This window comes from Orbicella franksi, chromosome 15, assembly GCF_964199315.1.
Source record: "Orbicella franksi chromosome 15, jaOrbFran1.1, whole genome shotgun sequence".
NCBI classification, from domain to species: Eukaryota; Metazoa; Cnidaria; class Anthozoa; order Scleractinia; family Merulinidae; genus Orbicella; species Orbicella franksi.
In genome coordinates this window covers 1,134,880-1,154,817 of record NC_138159.1, presented here as the reverse complement: position 1 = coordinate 1,154,817, position 19,938 = coordinate 1,134,880, and the positions used below count along the sequence as shown (strand labels likewise).

At 37.2% G+C, this 19,938-nt stretch overlaps 1 protein-coding gene across 6 annotated transcripts; it reads right to left on the bottom strand.

Annotated features, from left to right (window-relative positions):
- Positions 1–122: 122 nt before the first annotated feature.
- Positions 123–18,704, bottom strand: LOC145469149 (anion exchange protein 2-like). 6 transcript variants are annotated; one of them, XM_081452839.1, is made up of 14 exons: positions 17,987–18,704; positions 10,567–10,955; positions 10,235–10,347; positions 9,895–10,069; positions 9,230–9,519; positions 8,645–8,935; positions 8,119–8,296; positions 6,892–7,241; positions 5,771–5,965; positions 5,191–5,361; positions 3,924–4,449; positions 3,031–3,200; positions 2,394–2,564; positions 123–1,975 (listed from the first exon to the last, which is right to left on the bottom strand). In XM_081452839.1, the coding sequence occupies exons 2-14, from the start codon at positions 10,892–10,894 to the stop codon at positions 1,931–1,933; spliced, it is 3,003 nt and encodes a 1,000-aa protein (XP_081308965.1). In that variant the 5' UTR covers positions 10,895–10,955; positions 17,987–18,704; the 3' UTR covers positions 123–1,930. The 6 variants fall into 6 exon arrangements, with proteins under 6 accessions (XP_081308965.1, XP_081308967.1, XP_081308968.1 ...); XM_081452841.1 differs by lacking the exon at positions 17,987–18,704 and adding an exon at positions 12,061–17,833; XM_081452842.1 differs by lacking the exon at positions 17,987–18,704 and adding an exon at positions 17,565–17,833.
- Between the last annotated feature and the right edge of the window lie 1,234 nt (positions 18,705–19,938).

Sequence of the window (19,938 nt, the reverse complement as noted above, 5' to 3'; positions counted from 1 at the left end):
TGCGCTCGTTTCCGGATCGAGCGGTCTGGGCTCGAGCCCTACCCGGAGACAATGCATTGTGTTCCAGGGCAAGATACTTCACTTTACACAGTGCTTCTCTCCACCCAGGTATATAAATGGTTACCGGTGAACTTAATGCTCGGGGGTGGGGGTAACCAGCATCCCATCTAGGAGGAAGTAGAAATACTCCTAATCGCTTCATGCTACAAAAACCGGGATAAGCTTCGGCCTGATGGGCCACTTAGCCGTACAGACTTCACCGACGCCCTGATATTATACAGTAACCACGCTAACGTAACCTTTATTACGTACATTTCCCTTTTACATGGTTGCCACAGGCATCACTTTTCAAAATTGCCTGACTTTTTCCTGATAAAAATAAGATTTCCCTGACCAAATAAATACAAAATGTCAGATCTCGTAGCGGCTTTTGACCTCGACTTACAGCCGTACTTCTACTCGTTCATTAAGACCAATGAGTTTCCTTCTTCATTATGGGAAAATATCTCTGAGATCACGTGAGCCCAAATGTTTCTTCCGGCCTTCAATGGTATTAAATCAGCCTTGTTCGATTATTTCAATTTTCCGACCTTTCTTCAAAATATCAATTTTTCCTGACTCACAACAAGTCCCTGACTTTTCTCTGACCTTGAAGAATTTTTTTTCCCTGACCATTTCCCGACATGTGGCAACCTTCTTTTAAGTTCCAAAGTATTTCCTTTGTCTGATAACAACTACAACTATTAATTACAACATCACGTACAGAATTATTTAGGTTACCGCATACCTTCAGGGGTCAAAACTGCAAGGCTTGAGGATAAGATGAAATTTGATATAAAGAAAACGTTAAGGAAATCAACTGAATTTTTAAGGAGATAAATTGGACGAAAAACGAAAAGAAAGTAAAGTTTCCAGGCGATTTCTGGTAATTTTTGGGAAGCTAAGAAATGCTCATATAAAGGAATGCGGCAAATCAAAAGTTTTACAAAAGGATAACTTGCTTCGTTGACAACAATAAACTAAATTTACAGCATTATCTCTGCAGTAAACAAGAGCTCTTCTTTAAAACTAACAGTACTGTAGAGAATTAAACAACACGTTTTAACAATCTTAGCTGATCTAAAAAAGGAAAACTGTACAAGAAAAGCTCATTCTAAGTGCGTATTGATTGATATGGCAACACGTGTTCTTAATACGTACTTGTGACATTTATAATAGAAAATTACTTTGAAATTCAAAAATAATCTAGTGTCAAAATACTAAATATCCAAAACGTGTTGTAATATGTTACAGAGCAATGTAAAAATCGTCACAATGTGTTCCCGCAATCTTGCTCAAAGTCTGTCTACTACATTGTTAAAAACTGGATCATTAGATAATGCAATTCAAGAGTTTCATCGGCTTAGCCATCATGGCATATGAGCCATTATACCCTGCTCTACAAATATGGTAAGCGTACGCTTATTTTTGGGAGGCGTTTTTTAATTTTTATTTTAGTCTAGTTTTCTATATTTTGGGGGCGTTTTTAATAAAACAATTACTTCACTCGCGCTTGTTGGATATGAGATGGGTTTAGCGCGCCTCTTTGGCTACCTACCATCTCGTTTCCAACAAGCGCGACTGGAATAATTGTCAATTAGCCATGTATTCCACTCAAAAACTATCAATGTCTTTCACATTATATAAATTTCAGATACAGGAGAGTCAATGTCAAGTGGCATCATTACGAGGTGTTGCATGACTAACAACTTGTACGAGATAGGCTGAACATATCACGCTGACCACAAAATGTGTCACGCTTCTTTCCAAGGACAACGACAAACTGTGGTCTCAATGTCACGCAAGTCACACATTACCAGTGACGTAACCTAAGTCACGCAGATCTGTCTGCGGAGGAGAAGGTTACAGTCACGCCAGGTGCAATGAAAAATCAATCGTAGTCACTATCCTCATCTTCGGATTCCGAATTGTCAAGCTATCAAACGAAACATAAATAACATCAGTCAATGAAAGAAACAAAGGAGAGAAAATGCTGGGGAGACCCATGATGAACTGGTATTCCATCCAGGGGGTATGTCGCATACTGTTGCCTTCTTGATTGATCAAAACGAAGGAATCAGATAGACAGACAGACATATAGACAGACAACCTTTATTTAAGCACGATGAAAATTAAAACTCAGTAACCTATCGGGTCGTGAAAAAACAAAATAAAATCAAAAGTATATACATGATAGATACAGTTCATCTAGAGTTCGTCGGTGGATTACAGTCGGTATGCCTCGTCAACCGATCAGATCACACAAATTTTGTATTGTAGATTAGAGTCAAAAATATAATCAGCATACCTTGACCAATCAAAACACTCTATTCAACATATCACAATCAACATACCTCCTCCATTTCGTGCTCGTCATAGAACTTTGTTAACAGCTTGCGCAGAGGAATCAAGCAAATGATGAAAAATGGAAATGACGGTGCAAGAGAAGACAGCTTAATTCCCAAAATGAAAGCCAAGGCGAGCAGTTGAATTATGGTGAAGATATGGATCTTTCTGGTTCTCACCTGAACAAATATCAAAACAAAGCATTCATATAACAAGAATCTATAGATTTAGATTTTTTGTTCGTAGTTTTAATTTCTTCTCGAAGGGAGGGGATTTGTTCCCTGGTCGCCACAGTATTTGTTTTGTCTTGTTAAGGCATAAGAACAATGGGAACAGACTTGTTGACACAATTCATTGTAAAGTTATATTTCTGAACGTTATATTTCTGAACATTTTCCCTTCCTCCTTAAATGGCCCCTCTCCCCCCAATCTCCAAGACTGCACAGACCAAAACACCAGCTCAACATTAAGTTGGAGGAGATCTGGGAGCATCACTTAACTACTTTTCTCGCCCCTTGCAGCCGCTAGTATTCCAATCAGGGGGAAGTAGCAATACTTGTTTCGATATTACATGCAAAGGGCTTAGTAGCTGAAGTCGTTTTCACGCACTGCGGACCTATGATACTGATCGGGTACCCAGCGTACCTTCCGGACGTAAGAAACATCGGGATGATGTTTAGCCGGCATGAAGAGCATCACGAATCTGTCCACCATCTGCAAGCCATACATTGACACCACACCAAGGTACAGGAGAACACCAAAAAAGATCGGGATGGGAATAAGATGAAGTCCTGGAGCAAGCAGAATGGATAAACCTGCAACAGCATCACAGATGATCAACATATTGTCAAGCACTCGGGCAAGCTACGTTTTTGCAATATACATACAATACAATAGATGACTTAATTTTATCTTGAATTTACAGAGAAGCTAAGAATCTAACATCTTCAAGGAAAAATAACATTGTAAATATACACCTTATTCCAAAATGGCGGCCAATGTATTATTCTTTTGTTTGCATGTTTATTAGCCCGCTTTGCCTCATTTTCACTTCAAAATTCTTTTGTATTCTGTGCATGTTGACGAGGCAAAGAGGGCTAATTACCATGTAAACAAAAGAATAATAAACTGACTGCCATTTTGGAATAAGGTGTATAAAAACAACAAGAACTACTATTAACTATTTTGTTTGTCTGTATTATAAAAATTTAACTTTCAAAGCCTAGTGTAGTGATCAGCAATCATGCCTGAAAGGAGACTGTTTTCGTGACGCGTTTGAAACCAGATAAAGTAGGTTGCGTTCTTATGTTCTCAGGCAGACAGTTTCAAGTTTTGCACGCAAAAAACTTAAAAGAGTGAAGACCATAAGAAGTGGAAGCTTGTTAACACGATGAAAATGACCTAACTGTTACATAGATGAAAACATTTTTTTTAGAATAAACATTAGGAAACATTTACCAATCAGGTACTGACAAAAGCCTTAGAGAAACTCGTCAAATGACGAGAAGCAAAGAAAATGAATGAGTGGTCTCTCTCACCGGTGAGCAGATGAATAATGATGTTTGAAATCCTCTGCTCTTTGACTTCGATAATATGTGGCTTCTCACCAGGTGCATGGGAGGTGCTGTAAATGGACAGAGCATTGGCGTGCGATGCCGAGCGGACAGTGTCTGCACACATCCATGGCAGACCAAGAAGAGAACAGCCAAACGTCAAGATGCCCACTACGAACATGTCTAGATTGTAGCCTGGGCCTTTGGCCAGTTTGTGTTCCTTCTTGCTCAACAGCACCCCAGCCATCTCGGTTTCCATAAACAGCAAAATACCAACAAAAAAAGCTGGAATAATTGCTGCGAAAATCCAGCCCATGGACATGCTTTTGTTCATGCCGCCGGGATTAATAAACCAGCCTCTCTTCGGATACTGTGTTGGGTTGAAGCCTTCTGTTAATGGATTGTCAATCGACACATGTTCAGTGATGACTTTGTCTTCAAGAGAAAAATCCAGCACAGCCATAATTAACATGGCTACAACAATACCAGAGTCACTGACGAGTCTTCTGGTCTGGAATAAAAAGAACAACAACAACCAAACATCAAAAATGTAGGCACGCAACACATACAAAGAGTTGATTAAAGCAATCAGCTCAAAAGGTGCGTTAGTTTCAAACAAGGCTCAAGTAAGTATACTATACTAGTATACTAGTATACTAGTCAATGACTTGCCACAGACATCAGTTTCCAAATTCCCTGACGTTTTCCTGACAAAAATAAAAATTCCCTGACCAAATAAATACAAAATGTCTGACATACAATCATGTAGTAAAGGCTTCTAGCCTCTCTTCACAACCAGCAGCCAGTCTTTCCACCCATTCATTAACACTGATAAGTTTTCAACAAATTTACCTTCTTCATTAAGGAAAAATATCGTTGATATCAGTGACACCAAATGTTTCTTCCAGCTTTCAATAGGATTAAATCAGCTGTGTTCAATTATTTCAATTTTCCCTTCAAAACATCAATTTTCCCTGACTCAAAATAAAATTCCCTGACTTTTCCCTAACCTTGAGGATTTTATACCCCGACCTGTGGCAACCCTGACTTGTTCTTTCATCTTGCAGTAGCCTGTGAGCACTCTCCCTTCCCTCACCTCTCTCAAAGTCTGCAAAGAGCCTGCTTTTAGGCTAATCTTGTAGTGTTAACATTAATTAGAACTATAGAAGCAACCTGATAACCGTAACTTGGATAATACTATATGCTACTGAAGTTTAGGAGTGAGGACAAAGAAACAAAATCTTGTACAAACCCTCCTTCCCAAAAAGTGACTTGTCCTGATCTTGCGCATGTAGAAAGCTATGAAGAACGTTCCCAACACCAAGATGGTGGATAGAAGAGCAGTGTTTGGTTCTCCTTTGACCTCGACTCCACCATAATCTTTCCCCGTTCCTGATCTGTTGAGAGGATTCTTTTTGAATAGCTGCAAACAATTACAGTACAATTTTATTTCAGATTCATATTGCATGCATAGTTGAAAATGTCTGGGCTAACAACTATTTGTAAAATAAACTCAAGATGCAAAATCTAGAAAGTTGAGCGGATTTAAGTTCAGTAATTTGATTCACAACTTAAGTGCCATGTCACCTGATCAAAGGCAGGTACATGATATTTTCAGGGTAAACCATGAAAAATATGGAGCCTTTTTAGAACTTATTGGCCTAGAAGGAAAACCAGCTCTATATTGCTGCTCTTCTGGATGGTTAATCTGTGGTGCAAAGGGATGTGTTGCAAATTCCTAAAGGTGGTGTGGACTGTCTGTGACACAGGCTATCGGAAGTTGCAAACAAGCACATTAAATAACTTGTGCTGAATCAACTCAAAGCCCTCACCTTTATCAACACTGCTATTGGCTCATAGATGAAGATTGCTGAGATGAGAAGCTCAAATATGTCCTCAGTGAACCGAGTAAAATACTTGATCAAGAAGCAGCCTTCTAAAGCCACCACGCCAAACAGAATGATCATCACCCAGAAACCAATCCAACAACGCCAAGTAAGAAACTCCACATCATATGCCTTACAAAACTGAAAGATAAAGCACACAGTATAAGAAGCTTTACACTTTGAAGCCCGAGCTCGGTTGGATTTCTCCTCCTTGGCTGCAGTGCTCTATACAACATTAGGGAGTTTAAGAAAACCATGATGGCAATGGCAACGTTGCTAAACAAAAGAATTAATAAGCAGAACAGTGGCCGAGCACATGCGTTATAACTCTTGGTACCTTTCTTTGTTGTCCTCTGCAAAACAACAAACGTGGAATGACCAAATTCTGCGTTATGTGGACAACATGAACCATGATGGATTATTTTTAAAATTTATTTCAAATTTTACGCTATGTTCCATATTCAAATTTGAGATAGTTTTGACAAAGAAAAACAAACTCAATGACTTAAGAGTATCTCGAGACTCATAGGTAAAATAAAAATTTAATTTTTAATTGACATTGACATTGTAGCTAGTTAAACTCCCTATTGTGTAGTAGCATAGGCAAGCAATGTAAGCAAATAATTTATTGGCCTGTATCACAGGATCATAATGGGTACAAAGAGCTTGCCATTATATAGCTTTTCATGAACTGTGGTACTAAAATGATGCAAGCCAATATTTCAGTTATTTTGTCTGTGTGAAATAGGTGGAACATCTAGACCGTGCACTGTAGCATATCATGTTTCTTACTCTCATTTGCTGTCTGCTTAAAAATGAACTGATCACAAGGGTTTCAAAGAAAAATGCTAGTCTCACCTATTCCCAAAGTCTCCCATTTACCATTCACCACCCCTTATGTGGAATACCACATCACTCAAGGCACTTAAGGAGTGAAATAAGTAAACTTAAAGATAACGTCTGAGTTTCAAACTATTGTTAACCCCTTTCTTGTCCTATCTCCTCCATACAGCTCCTGGTAAATAAGGGTATGGTAAAGACCACTTTTAAAATCGTACAGTTATTACCTCATATATGCTCTGTTCAAAGACCAATATTGGACCAGTAGCTCCTATAATCATCACAGGCTGCCCTGCAAATAGTGCAAACAGTATGCTGCATGCAGAGGCTGCAACAATCACTTCTGTGACCCCAAGCTGGCCACCCGTCTTGTCTTCTAAGAGACCTCCAAATGCAACGTTTGTTGCAAAAAAAGCAAAATAAAGAAAAAGAGATGCAAATAGCGTATGCAGATTGAAGCCGTCCCTAAAATCACTGATGTAAACTTTGCCTCGTCGCTTGACATCCTGGTACAGCCCTCCAAAAAAGGTGCCTGTTCGAGCTAAGGCAGAATCCCCTTCAGAATGCGAGGATGAAGCTGCAAAAACAGAAATTAAGCCAAGGTTGAAGATCTTAGGGAACACAGTGGCTTTCACTTGAAATGTAAAGAGGTCTACTTAAGTTTGAAAAGGCACATGACTACAAAATAATATAGATGTAGTCAGCAAGGTGAATTCTATACATAAAATGTCAACAATAATCAGGAATTTGTGGCTTTAGTCCTAGTTTTATTCTCATCTTTTCCACACTGAGAATTTAACCCCATGAGTGAAAGCAAATTGTCAAAGATAGAGCAGTTTCCCATTGAGTGTTGAATGTAATCAGGCTATTACTTGGTTTTGGTTTTACTATGGTTTGAGATTGGCTAACTGGTGTAACTGGTATGGAATTGGCTTGGTTTTAGTTTTACGACACTCAATTGTAAACTGCTCTAGTTTACAAAATGCTGGTAAGAAACCAACAATGGACTACATCCCATTCATGCCATTCTATTTCTTTTAAAAAATACCATGACAAAAATAAGAAAACAAGTTGTTTACTTTGATCAGCAAAATGTAAATGATCTTTGTTTGAGCCATCATTACATCAACAGTTCATGCTAGTTCTGTTTTTCTATCGAGTTATACAAATACAATTTTTAACCAATCAGAGCGTGTATTTTCTTTGAGCTATTTTCTAATCAGGATTAGTGAACTCTAGCCTGTGAAAACAGCCGTCCCTCTTCGCTCCAGCCCCGAGTGGCATTTGGGAGTGAAGAAGGATGGCTGTTCTTGCAGGCTAAGTGAACTCCATCATAAATTAGGAAGCAAACAATTTACTGCAAAAGGTGAAATTGTCAGCTGCCAGCACATTTTGACAGGGCTGCATTGTGGTCATAACCGAAAAGAATACAGCCCAATGTGTAACATTCTTACCAGCTTTGGCCATTTTTCTCCTGATAGCAATAGCTCTGCTTTGAGCAATGAGGATGGGTAACAGTACACTACGATCCCAATTGCCTGGTGGTAATACCACGGTGTCCACAAGAAACTCATTAATGGCCTCCAGAAGTTCTTCACGAGAATCTGCACAGTATGCAACATCATGGAAAGCCTGAAAAAATATCATCATTCATGTAACCTAAACACATTATTTTTTTTAATATTCATTTACAATCAATTTCAACTGATGAGTTAGTTGTAGTTGTCTTGAGTTCCTAACTGTTTTTTCTTTCCGTTAACTTCATCCTATTTCAAAATACCCTTATAAAAATAATTATTATTATTCAAGATAAGATGGGGAGGAATGGCTTATTAAAGAGTAAAGAGGACCTCCTTAATATGTACAAATATTCAGGGTTAACACACATTTTTGTATTGAAAATTCAGAGTTTTTCCCATACTAAGCCATTATTAAGAGAGGGAATTACGGTAAGTGCCTACAATACTATGAACAGCATACCTGATCTGACATTAAGGTGGCAATAGAACGACCCATTTGATGGTACAGTTCTCCATTGTTGCTTGGACCCAGTAAGACGAACAAAAATCTGACTGGAATGGACACCTCTGTCATTTGCTCCAGGTGACATCCCTTGGCAAGGCGGACGAATGCTAGCACAGGATGTTGCAACTCATCCAGAGTCCCTACAAGGACGTTTGTAGCCTCTGCTCCCTCTGGAATTCTTGATTTCACATCTGACTCTTGTCTGTTTTCATTTTCATCCACAGCAGACTCAAGGGCAAGTGGATCCTGATGTCCATTAGAAATGAAAAGATTACAAACAAATTACAGAAAAACATAACTAAACTTTTTTGCGAGACAAAATTTTTAATCCACGATGGTACACTGTTACAACTATTTGCATCATTAATGATAGCTATTGTGTTACACAACAAAAGTGTGACCATGTGGTATGCTTTGCTTCCAACAAGTTTTCAGTGAAGGCCACATTTCCAACAAATTAATGGTAATTTCATTTCAACGAGAGGGAACATTATTTAATTAACAACAGATAACAACAACAACAACAGACAAATGACAAACCTGTTTCTGTTCTTCAATCTTCAAACTAACAACACCATTTCCTGTCTCTGAGTGTGCATCAAGTCCTAAATTATCTGCAGCACGTACCCCAAATTTTTTGGACTTCTTAGAAGATGCACGACGGTTCAATTTGGAACTCTGTTGATGTTGATGTCTGTGACGTAGAAGTAAGGCTGCTAGCACTTTATTACTGTCTTTCTGTTTAAGCTGGTCTGTGATCACCATGTTTTCAACCACTGCTTCAGCAATGCTGGGTAAGTCAAATTTCTCCAAGTCCAACAACACAGTGCCTAAGTTTGTAGAGAGCAGTTTGTGTCAGTTGTAACATTCCAAACATAATCTGAGTAAGTTATTCAATAGCTCCCAAATGTTTAGAGTGCCTTCACAGAATATGTTACTGGCTACGCATAAAGCAAAATGCAACATAATATTGACATGACAGGTTTCTGGGAGGGGAGGGATTAACGGCATTTCCTAGGGTCTTATTTTGTCCTGTCCCCTAGGACGAGGGGGGGGGAAGGGGGAGGAGAGAGACCCTGGCACAAGGTTTGGGATGGGTGGGGGTAGCAGAAGAAGAAGAAAATGCAGCTGTGAGATGAAGTGATTCTTGATCAGACTTGCTGAGGATAGCATCATACTGAAGTCAAACTACAATTCTCTGATACCTTTTTCCAACCCTTTCCTCAATTCAAGCAAACTGTGGAATGTTAGTGAGGCCACATGAGGCTTTCCCCAGCGGTTAGAATCCTCTACATTTTCTTCAAACTTAATCCACCGTGCTGTTTCCTTCCATTCCATCTCTTCACCATGCTTTGTCAGTTCTTCTAACTCAACAAATGCCTGAAATTACCAAATCAACAAACCACTGAACAATGTGGCAAAACAAGGTGTGAATTCTTCCAGAATGAATAACACATGTACTTCTTTAAGATTGACAATAAAATGACTTCACATTATCAGAAAGCTCAATAGAAAAAAAAAAGCACACATAGAATTTTGCCCTACCTCACGAGGATTGCGGTCATATACTGCAGGAAACTTTTCCAAACTTTTGCTGATGTTTGTTTCCCTTAAAAGAGTCTGCATGCCTGATATCTGTCTTTGAGACTTACGAAGCCCTGCAAGACATGACATAAATCCCTTAAACAAAATTCTACTGGAAGAGTGAATATGGAGGTACGCTTCATGTGGCATTTACACCAATTCATAAATCCAACCATTTTGCCCAAGAACAAAATACGATGACTGGCCAACATTCAAACCTAAATCACTAAATCCAGTGTGCCTTAGTCAGAACTTAAATGCATGATTTCAACTGTTAACTTTCAACTATGTACCTGACATTTCAATGGAGTCTGACATTCCTGCCAATACATTTCTGTCATCATTTTTCTCCATAGCCAGTCGCTCTTGAAGGGTTGCAATGTCTTTCATAGAGAGTAATCCTTTCCGAAGCTTTTCTTCAAACTGTTCCCTCTCAGAGATGGTTCTGTAATGATGATAGTGATGAAGCTTCTCGATATCTATATGTTGTCCCTGATCATCAAGATAGCGACATTCCTCTAATGAGGGCAGGTCTACACTTCCATTACCTTGAACCTCTTCATGTTGAGCAACGCTTTTCCTCCTGTTAGTACCTGTGTTGCTTTCCTCGCCTTTGACCATTGTCAATCAGTTACAGAAGACTGGACCAGTTATTTGTTAAAGGTAAGAGTTCACGTACCACCTGAAAATAATTGTAATTATAAAAAATGCTGGGAACCTTTTTCAATACCTCTTACTTTAACCACTTGTAATGATTGCTTTACTATCAAAACACGTAAATTCCCTCCACACAATTTTATAGCTATTCCACAAAATATAGAGTATGCAATTCATTGTATTCTCAAAACAAATTGATGATACACAACCTTAAATTTTATATCTACGTATCTATGGTTCTAAACAAAATCCAGTTAGTTAAGAGATTTTAAATTATCCAGCCTTACATAGACAAGAAACACTGAACTGAAATTATCTGCTGAAGCTGAGAACTTAGTTTAGGTGGCATATATATGTGATTCCTATTTTTTGCAATGTCAGCTTCTATTTTCAGAAACTGTATATAGTGTGAACTGAGAGACAATATTAGATTTGCTGCTTGAAACAAGAGACAATTTACCAATTGCTGTAAAACATGATTCGCAAAAATAAAAAAGTTTAACTGAACTACTCATGCAATGTTGGTAGTGTAATAGACAGCTGGCAAAATAAAAAATCATCCTATGATTATCGTAACTTACAGTTAATATAAATCTTGTAAATAATAGCAGTTGAACAAATCACTGACAGTGATCCAACAGTGCCAAAAGTAAAAAGACAGTAAAACAAACAGGCATTTGGAAGCCAGGTTATGAAACAATCAGGAAACCACATCCGACATGTTGCATTCAAAAATCTTAAACTTGGACATGTTCCAATCAAGATACAGTCATGGCATTAACACATTCCTAGAAAAAAACCATCAAGAAAATCTGACTTCCCACTAATGGCATTACCTTTTAGTTCATAAATCCTGGGACTATTGCACACCAGTCAGGGAACAGTGAAATAATTATTGCCAACAGCAAGCAGCCCTGGCAGATACCGACAACCTTGAGACAGAAATGCTAGCTCATAGAATTGTCATGTCAGAACACTCAAGGGTCGACTAATACATCACAGCGAAAACGAAATGTCAGCTATAAGCACGTACTTGTGCTAAGATGTTTATAAATATTTCCTTCTTCCAGGATGGCTAGTTTTAACTGCACCCACAATGGAAATAATCATAGAAATCACAGTTAACCGACCTGATGGTGAATATACATGTAGATTGCAAGACTGGACCTTTGTTCTTCCAACATGCAATTTTACGAAACCATTTAGCTTCGCAAGTATTTTGCCTGTCCCATGCACTCACTAACTATATTTTGCTTGCTGTTCTTTTGAAGCTATATTAGACTAATGAGGTCATAGTTTGCTAATTCCAAAGTAAATGGAAGATTGAAATATAGTAATGAAAAACAATTACTTCAAATTTCTCCTATTTTACACACCACCAACATTTTGATTTCATAAGTTTTACTGAATCTGATTAATACGATCTACAACTTGGATTTATGCTAAGCTTATGCAAACACTAACAGCTTTGCTGACCTTATCATGATCATAATATAACTTGTTGAGTGATATTTTCTTGGCTTTGACAAAGTTGTGCCTTCAATATTTTGAGACTACCCGACAGAAAGACAATACAAGTATGAGTTGGTGAAATTTGAGAATTATGGTATCACACTTGATCAGATTTCATGGCAAGAATTTTTAAGACAATATTAACAATGTATTTTCATTATAAATCATCCCTAAATGGCTTAGCTGTCAATGCAATTTCCGAGCCTTAATTTTATTTAATGATATTATGGTTTGAACTTTGTCATCACCGCTCAATGTTTGTCGGGGTTCATGAATACAAAGAAAACTCAGAAAGCTCTTTTCGCATTTCAAAACAAGTAGTCTGGAATTCTTGGCGACCTCAACTGACCTGAAACAGAAGAGTGCATGCTTCCTTCCTGAGGCTGATGACAAAATTGGAAATGGACTGGACTGCTCTGAACTGGATTAACAAAGTTGGAATGGGCTGGACTAAATCAGACTCGCTTAACAAACTTGGTAATTTACGTGAAACAAGATTAAACCAATTGCTCCCAGCCAAATTGGTTTCTTGAAAAGATCTTCCAACTGAAGGTAAACAACAAACTGAGTCTTCTCTAATTAATTATAAAGATTACAAGCAGTTATTGTGTCATTGCCTTCTAAAGAGAATGTTGCTCTGCATTAGCACTAGCCTTTAAGGCAGAATTTAAATGTGAGCAAGCGACCAAAATTTGCTGAGTTCGCTCATTAGCCAAAAATGTGAAAAAAATACTTTGCTCTACAAGGAAGGCATTCACAGGACACTAGACACCATGAAAAACCAACAGTTTTTTCAACTTAAATTGATTAATTTTAATTAACTGCTGTAGTTTTGAATTTAAATTGTGTTTTCAGCTGAGCACTTCATCAGAGCTAATTTTGTGCCCTTTTGACGTCAATGTCCCACTGTGCACGCAAAATTCTCTGAAGAGTGGTTATGCTAAAGAACATGGTACTTGATTAATTACGTGGAACCAGTGTTGCTTTTTTGACATGCTCAAAATGATGTTCTCAAAAACTACCACTTGCTGAAAATTAGGTCATTTGAAGCTTTTCTTTTTTTTTTCCCCCTTGTTTGTAATGCTCAGGCTTTTGGCCACTATTTATTTCAGAGAAAATTAATATTTTATTTTTCCTAGGCTGTTTTATAAACTGTTCACTTGAGCCGGGCCCTGGCCTAAAGACTATAAGTGGTGAGAAATATAATGACAAGAAATCACATTGAAATCTAATAGAAATCACTATGAGATGTACATGAGGTTGTAAATGGACACACACAAAACATCTGGGATAAACCAACTGGGCTTGTTGTAGGCTTTCTGGTTACATGTAGTTAATATCTCTTGAAAACTGAAGGCATTTTATTTCCAGATGATAAATGGACCATAACCGGACTGTAAAGTTTTTGACGGGAGCTATATCTCAGTCATGATTTTTGTGCATTTGAGTGTTTTGTTTTGACTACATCAGACAACCTTTTCACAAGAGGAGGAAACTGTTTGCAGAGTAATCAAGTTAGAGCTCACTAAGATTATCTTGGGTGTTCTTAATTGTTTCATTGAAAACATGTTTAACAGGCAAGCGTTAAGCTAGCTCTTTTTAAGCGCATTCTTTTGTTATGTGAGTGTAATGCTCTGATTACTTCTGAGGACATTATATTTGAGAAATGACTCATTTAATATATTGGCATTGTTGCTTCACTATAATTATTGGAACACATCCTTCTATTCAACAGAGTTCAAAATAAAACCAGAACGTTTTTGCATTTTGTTGTCAAGGATATTTTTTACTCGGCTGCAGGGGAAGCAACGAGAAATGAATATTATCTGAAGAATCACAGAACTCAAATTTCACTTTTTATTCCCGAAGCTAGGTATAACTTAGTACTATTTTTTTAATTTTAAAGTGTTTTTTTCTGCTTTCTCGTGTACATGATGCAAAGTATGATGTAAAACCAAGATAAAAATAAAGCTAAGAAAGCAAATGATTAAAATTTTAAAATAAAATATTAGACAAAAATATTGCAATCATCAAACCATGACCTACACAATATACTCCACGACTCAATGAGCAATCAGTGCCAATATCCTAATAACAACAAAAATTTTAACAGCCTTGTAAAATGTCTGTAATGGCAGAAATTAAATGACGCCAACTTGCTATGTGGATCATTAAAACTACCATTAACGTAATCAACAGGCTAATGATCCTCTAACTTACTTTGAACATGTTTTGATTAGCACTGAAATTTCATGCTGTATTAAGCTTATGTGACTGATTTATTCCGACACAATATTACTGGTAGGATGATGACTGCAATGCATCACACACACGCAACAGGCTGTCTACCACTTCTAGAGACAGAGGTAAAATATAACTGAAATTCCTTGCACAAGTCCCTTAATTTTTTTAAGGTCAAGATTCTATTGTTTCTGGTCAGTTCAATCTGTTTGCACTTGTAAGTATAATTTTCTTTGTACATAACATTAAAAGGACAAATAATTTCACTCCTGCTATGACTAGTGTTTAGTGAACTTTAGGATATTGATCTTCTAAAGGAAAAAGCTAAAAGATAGTGAAGATAACACAAGTATATTCACGTCTGTCCTCTTACAAAATGCCAGCTACAAAAGTGTTTACTTCAATTCAGTGTGGCCTTTATCTGAGTTTCATCCCTAAGACTTCACTGACTAAGCTAGGGTTTTATTTATCAATAAAAACTCTTTGTTTACACAGAGTACAGTTTTGCCAAGTGAAGAGAACAAAATAATTAGCATAATAACATAACAAATACTACTTTTTTCACTTTGTTAAGTGAGATTTTCTCTGTGGTTGCCTACGAGATCTTCACAGAATTTTGCCAAAGCCTCTCAGTTGAAAAATTACACCTGACATAAATTGAATATTACAGCCTGACCATATTGCAAATGGACAATTACAACCAGTAAAATATAAAATATAAGGTTAATCTGTAGCATTGATTATGAACTCAAGATAACAAATGCTTAAGAGTTAACCGGAATCATGCCGTGTATTGCTTTTAGAAAAGCTCTTCTCAGTTATTCTCTTAAATGCTGTTCTTGATGAAGTTCCACATCAAGACATTGACTTTCACCAAGCAGTGTTAATAAAGTCAATTGCTAAATGCAAGCTTGTAATCATTGCACTGTTTCGTTTAAACATTTTCTGCATTTGTATTATGCTATATACTGCCCAGGCCTGGGTTGTTCGAAAGGTGGATAACATTATCCATGGGACAGCACACATTGGTTTGTTTTGTCAACACTTATCCACTGGATAGCGATTTATCCAGTGGATAGGGTTATCCATCTTTTGAACAACTGGGGCCAGATGTCTCAGTTGTCAGATCATACAGTCACTTGTAATGTTGGTCCCGTCATTTATAGTATGTACAGTATATATCTAGTTGCACTAGTTTTAACAATGAAGTTCAGGTACAAATGATCTTAAACTTGTATAATTTGAAATGACTTTTGCAGATGCTTATTTATTACACTAATAACTAAAAAAAAACTTTTGAATCAAACTAGTTTGAAATCATTTTCATCTAAGCTGGCCATTTTGCTTTAAACTACCGCAAGTATTTCTAGACCCCATGAAAGCCACACAATACATGTGTATGTTATTGAAGCTAAATGTTTACTCAGCCGATTGTTGTTTACACATTTTTTCCCATAGTTTAAGGGTTGATGCCAATCAACACAGCTTTAATGATCATAAAGATGTCATACTGTGCGCAGTCCATTTATAAATTTTCTCAAGTTTAATCCCAAATGGCTTGGGTGGTATTTACTTTTTCAGTAACTGATAAGCTCATGATGTGATTCTGACCACACAAAGCTATCTTACAACTAAGTTAATTTCTCAGGAATAGTTAAAGCAATGTATTCATTAATACTGGACATATGGACTGCCTGTAACCACAATTTTGCCCGCTCCTTTCAACACCAACCTTAGGAGACCTGTTATTGTTTGTTTTTATCTTTAAGAAAAGAACTTATGCTTTACATGAAGGTTACAGTCTTGCCAAGCAGTATTTTCTTTAAGCCTCCTGTTTAAAGTTTTAACAAAACATCCTAACAACTTGTGCAAATATTATCGCCAAATTCAAGAACCACTTGCATAAACAGTTATCTATTTTTCTACCTCATCAATAGGTGTTACACATGAATCTGCATGTACTCTACAGCTTACAATTATTGAGTTTGCTTACAAAAAAAACTGTTATTAAGTTAAACTACAAGGCACAGTTGAAGTTTTTACACACTGCCGCAAGCGAAAAGATCTAAGTGGCCATATTGCAGAGACATTAGACTGTTTACAGGTACAAATTTTGGACACTTGAATCCTGTGAATTGACAATAATAATGAGGGATGGAAAGGCCATTCTGGCTCTTTCAATGTTTAAGTTTCGTTTCACTAATGCAAAAAGTGATAGGTCTGTTTTTAAAGTTTACATTGATTTTGTTTCTTCTGTTTATTTCCATTTAACAATGTAATTAAAGGTATTGGACTTTCAAATTTTAGAGATAACACAACTGATAAGCAACACGTAACACGCAAGTCATTTCAAGAGCTGAACAGAAATGGAATTCGAAAATTTGCATCATGGGCTCAGAGCACTGATGCTAGGAATAAATAGCGCAATTTCTAACAAGCAATGAATTACAGGAAATTATCTTAACACAAAATTTATGATTCAGATAACAAAATAGATAGTTTAGAGGAAACTAAATGAATAGCAACTACCAATCCAACACTAACAAAGCAATGCTCCAGAAGGGGTTAATTATTACTAACCTTTAAATGAGGAAAAGAATGATTAAAGTATAACTAAACACCATTATTTACAGAGAATTCTAACCAATTATTGGCAGGAGTTACTTAAACAATTAAGACTTCAGACTTTTCCGGTTATCAAGCTGCAACAATAAAACCTTGAACACAAAGTTAACACAACTTACCAAGAATAAGCATTGTTCTAGTTCTCTACGAGATAACAAAATAACGAGGGAACTATACATAGCAGGGGAGCCTATATGTAAATGCAACCAGTAACAAAGTTAATCTACTTTTATAAAATCAGAACAAAGAGACAAACCTCAGAAGAGAGCCTGCTCAGTGAACGGCGAGCAAGAGTTTGTACCCAACTGTAATATAGCAATATTACGAAGCTTCAACTTTTATCAAAGTGCATGCTAATAAACCTCAATATCCTATGGTATCAATATACATGATGGCTTGGGCCTTTTATTGTCTGGCTGCTGTCAGGAGGGGTTTATCATACTTGTACACTATTTGCAGGAGGGGATAAAGGTCATTGCTCAAATTACATTCTCCTTGACATAACTGCCATTTCACATTTCCTAGTTTACATTCTTGCCTGAATGTCAAAGGATAAAAAAAACAAACTATAATGCAATTAGGTACCGTACATTTAATAACCACACCTAGTGTGACTAAGGAAGAGCTGGGAATTTAGTAAGGAATAATTATTTTGTATCAAGCTAAAACAATACTTACAGGTACACATGTGAAGTTCTCCCTCCATCTCTCTCTAAATACTGTCAGTGACAAACTGCTGTAACCATCTGCCTTGGAAAAGTGTCTACATCACAGAGAGCTGATGTAGCTTGACTCTAGTTACCCATGACATCAGCACAGTAGGAAGATCTTTGTTAAAGCAAGTACATACAGTAATAACATCTACAGTCCTTTTTACATGTATGTGAAATATTCTTGACAGATTGCAGTCCTGTAAACAGTGCTGGTTCTTGAAGTGCAATACAGCTTGTGGTAATATTCTTCTACAATCTTTTGATTGTGTACGAATATCCATTTCTAGTGTGTACCGTCAAAGGGATTTAAGAAAAGAATTTTGCTTAACAAGTATCTTCTGTTCCACTTACGCAGAGAGGGAGGTATCTGTTACATTTTTAAACTTTGTAAAAACAAGTGGCATTTGACTAGATATACCAACCATTTCCCTCTAAGAGAGGCATCTGCCTTACAGTAGTGTCAATTTTGAGAACACTCAATGTTCCACATTAAAACTTTGAATAGGTATGATAATTTAATATTAGTGTTAATGTATTGGCTTCTCTTGACTATGAGCAGAAACTTAAAAGACATAACTATACTAAATATCTCTGCTAGAAGACACCCCAGGATAAAAATTGTTATGAATGCAGAGATAAAGACTGTGATAGGCAACTCCTGTAGATTAACTCCTTTACATCAGGGGCACGCCCCCCCCCCCCCCCCCCACCCTCCCTCCAGCCACTATCTTTACATTTTTACTGCATCTTTTTTTCCTATTTTAAGATGTTATGCTGCATGTGACGTCTCTAAACAGACTTAATGCAGACATTTTATGACGGTAGAGAGATAATTAGAGCTATTCTGGATTGAAATTTGCAAGCAATATAGCTAATGACGTCATAGGCTTTTGAGAGCGAGATAAGTATATTTTCTTTGTAACGTTCGACTTCTGGGGGAGGATTATAAAAATCATGTAAACAGAAATATCAGTCTTTCTTGAGTATTACGTAAAAAGCACAACGCAAACTTTTGTTTGAAGCCACTTAAAACACAAACTTTCCTCGACATAAGCTTAGCTTATGTTCAGAAATATTCTCTGAAGTTACAGCAAGCTTTCTGCGAATTGGCTGGGCAGTGTAACCTGGTGTAACTTATTAGGTATTACACAAGTCATCAGAATAAAATTTTTCGTCAGTAAACTGTTCATATATTTTCGGCACTTCTGTAGTCCTAAGAATTCCTTGAACTTTCCATTAGCTACATTGCTGCGTGGGTATGAGCTGAGTATTGAAGAAACGTGTAGCGCGCTGCAGCTGCCGCTGCAAGCAGCCCAACAATATTTAACCTTAATTTTTGCAGTCTCCAGGTCACTTAACAGCCTTTCATTTCTTTTCCTTAGAAACTCTTGTTCTCTTATCCATTTTCCATCAGTTTCACTTCATGAAAGCCACGCAACGCGCACTTTAGGAAGAAAAAAACTTTTCCATCAAAGCACTGTGAAAACGAAAATGGCGCCATGATATGTTCAGACTTCCCATCGCCACCCCACTTGGTTAGAACCGTATATTCTTAGCGAGTCATACAGGGGGAGATAAAAGGACCTCGTCCCAGGTTTTCCGCGCTCCCAAGTCGCAAGTTATTTGGGAGTTTCTCCACTGAAAATGTTTGGGTATGCATTTCAAGGTTTGACATTCAAAAGGACACTTACCATTTAAAAAAGCGACAGTGGCATCCCTTGAATTCTATTTTATTTTATCATTTCTTATGGCTATTATTTTGTGAGCTCTGAGCAGGTCGTACATCAAAGAAAAACAGCAACATCTCTGTGTTGTTTCACGAAGTACAAGAAAATAATAATATCAAAACTAACGGTTCCGTCAAGCCACGATCTTAGCTAAGTCAGGGGTTGCTATTAAGAGAATACGGCTTAACTC